This window comes from Penicillium arizonense (assembly GCF_001773325.1).
Source record: "Penicillium arizonense strain CBS 141311 chromosome Unknown PENARI_contig279, whole genome shotgun sequence".
In the NCBI taxonomy this organism is placed as follows: Eukaryota; Fungi; Ascomycota; class Eurotiomycetes; order Eurotiales; family Aspergillaceae; genus Penicillium; species Penicillium arizonense.
The window spans coordinates 1-2285 of record NW_019173556.1 but is presented as its reverse complement, the minus strand read 5'-3'; the positions used below and the strand labels follow the sequence as shown (position 1 = coordinate 2285).

At 46.3% G+C, this 2285-nt stretch overlaps 2 protein-coding genes across 2 annotated transcripts; both read left to right on the top strand.

Annotated features, from left to right (window-relative positions):
- Positions 1 to 15: 15 nt before the first annotated feature.
- Positions 16 to 468, top strand: PENARI_c279G05038 (ankyrin repeat domain-containing protein; the record flags this gene model as incomplete). Its single annotated transcript, XM_022638250.1, has 2 exons — positions 16 to 250; positions 464 to 468. Coding segments are annotated over 2 exons (240 nt in total), but the record flags the coding sequence as incomplete, so codon positions are not given.
- Positions 469 to 1699: 1231 nt separating this feature from the next.
- PENARI_c279G12154 (uncharacterized protein) lies at positions 1700 to 1897 on the top strand (the record flags this gene model as incomplete). The annotated part of the gene is made up of 1 exon (XM_022638251.1): positions 1700 to 1897. A coding segment is annotated over one exon (198 nt), but the record flags the coding sequence as incomplete, so codon positions are not given.
- Positions 1898 to 2285: the final 388 nt, after the last annotated feature.

The window sequence follows — 2285 nt, the reverse complement described above, 5'->3', positions numbered from 1 at the left end:
CATTCGTCGCTTCAGTCACGAGGACGTTTCAAGAAACGGGATTGCCACAAGAGGTCTCTCCTACATTATGCTGCCATGGGGAACTGCACAAATCTCCTTCTATATCTCCTACAGAGTAAGCCAGATGTGGATTCCCGTGACCAGTGGGGGCGGACACCACTCTCCTGGGCTGCTGAGTACGGGTCATTGGCTGTTGCAAAAATCCTACTCGCGCAAGGAGCAAACATCAATGCATTGGATTATGAGAGTGGTACGCCCTTGACATGGCTGTTACATGCCGCAAACCCTAGAATAACAAGCTTAGCGGCCACTGAAGCTTACCTAAGAGAGATGGGCGCGAAGGAAGTCAAATTGAGAGGTATCAAGGGGGCCTGGATTTGGGTTTTGACTTATACATGCCTACTCCGATACGTTCGCCCTCGTATCTAAGGCTCCCGATGTCATGGAGCTGATCTTGTACAAGAATAGTTCGCACATCAGATGATGGTCATACTGAGGGCAGCTATTATGCACTGCGGTGAGAGATTAGGCCAAGTGCTTTCACACAGATACTCGTGTATTCTTTCTTTGCTGTGCAATTTGTTTTGTTGACATAAGAATGAGAAGCGAACAAGTGAAGCTTGAAGGAATAAATATCGTAAGACCTTCAGTTAGGAGATACATTCGTCTTGCCTGGCCATACAATATCTTAGGTAAGGTATTTGCACGTCTTTCTATTTCAATCCGTAATTAGACTGGTGCATTCGACCTCAAACTGATTGCAAAATTTCATTTTTCTTTCTATTGACCAGGGCTTTGAACGTATCAACTAGTACAGTAGTATTCGAAATCAGCTATACCTCAGCACTTTTGTGACTTGATTCCCGGAAAATAGATCCGAAGGTCGTGAGTTCTGATTGGAGATGAAACAAAGACCGCGCCTTTCAGACCGCTTTCCCAACTGGTAATTGTATCTTACATGCAGTAGTAAGAGCTATCGGAATGTGAATTTAATTGGTTCACTATGGAAAGATAATCAAAGAGATTCATTCAAGGACTTGGAGTAGTGACCCATTGTAAGGAGAAGGTACTGTAGGCCGTCTAGCGAAAGGCCCCGATAAATTTCAGGACGATAGGGTGAAGTTGCCGAAGCTCGGAGGGGAAGACCAAGGGTACAGCGTAGCGGTTTTTGGTTCAGAGATACCAAACTCCTTACGCCTACAGTTATCGGCCGCTTGGTGGTACGGCTCTGCCTTAGCGCGCAGTGCGACAAAATATTACCTAACGGCTTGGTGACCACCGTGAACTATCGCAAGAGCCAATATCAGACTTGCTTCTATCCTAGCCCCGGCCAGATCGGTCATTCGTACATGGTTTGTAGGCTGCGCTCTCTAGCTTATATCTGCGGAATCTCCACGAATGAAGTAGTTGCTCATCCAGTTGTTGTTTACAGGGCATTCCCTTGTTTTTATTCTTATCTCAGCTGTGCGTTTAGCGTCGTGTTACACCACATGAAACATATCTACCTATCAACTCGTGCTGTGGCAGCGATGCGTTGTCCTCAGAGGTACAGCTGCTGCTTTGAAGCGGGGTAGCCTTTCTCCCAGAAAAGTGTTCTTAAGCCCATCCAAAGCCATATTCCGATCATATTCCGAGTCCTCAGCCCAAGCTTTTGATATCATTAACATATTAAACTCCGCAACCGACACCCAGGTTCAAAATGCCACGCAAGGGACGCAAAGCTGCGAAATTGTGGTCGCTCCACCCAAAGCTTCATGACGACGTAGCACGGTTATTAGACGAGGAAGGGCTTCAAATAGGCTTCTTTGACGCCGATAATGAGGAAACCAATATTGAAGAATGGGACACAAACGTTATGGGTCGATTTATTTGCCAAAACAGCGGATGTTACTCCAGCGGTTGGTCGAGCAAAAAAGTCGCGATTACAATTCGCATGTACCCCCGACAGCGATATAATGCACGACTGTATCACCAGCGATGCAGAAACTGCAGAGCAGTTGGTCGGCTAATCCTGGATACCGAGTGCTATGCGGAAAGAGTGACATACTGGCTCAAAAAATGGAATGGAATTGAGGTAGAGCGGCCCAGTTTTTCTGGTCAAAGCAGAGGACCGCACGATAGTGAACTGTGTGAAGGGTGTAAAGTTGGTCATTGTCCCAACTCGAATGAGGATTTAGCATTGGTGTTGGAGAGGTAAGTTTGGTACCAAGAGTTCTTATACAGTAACCAATTATTCTAGATTGTCTATCTGAGCGCTGCGCTACAAGACATCGCATTCTTGGTAC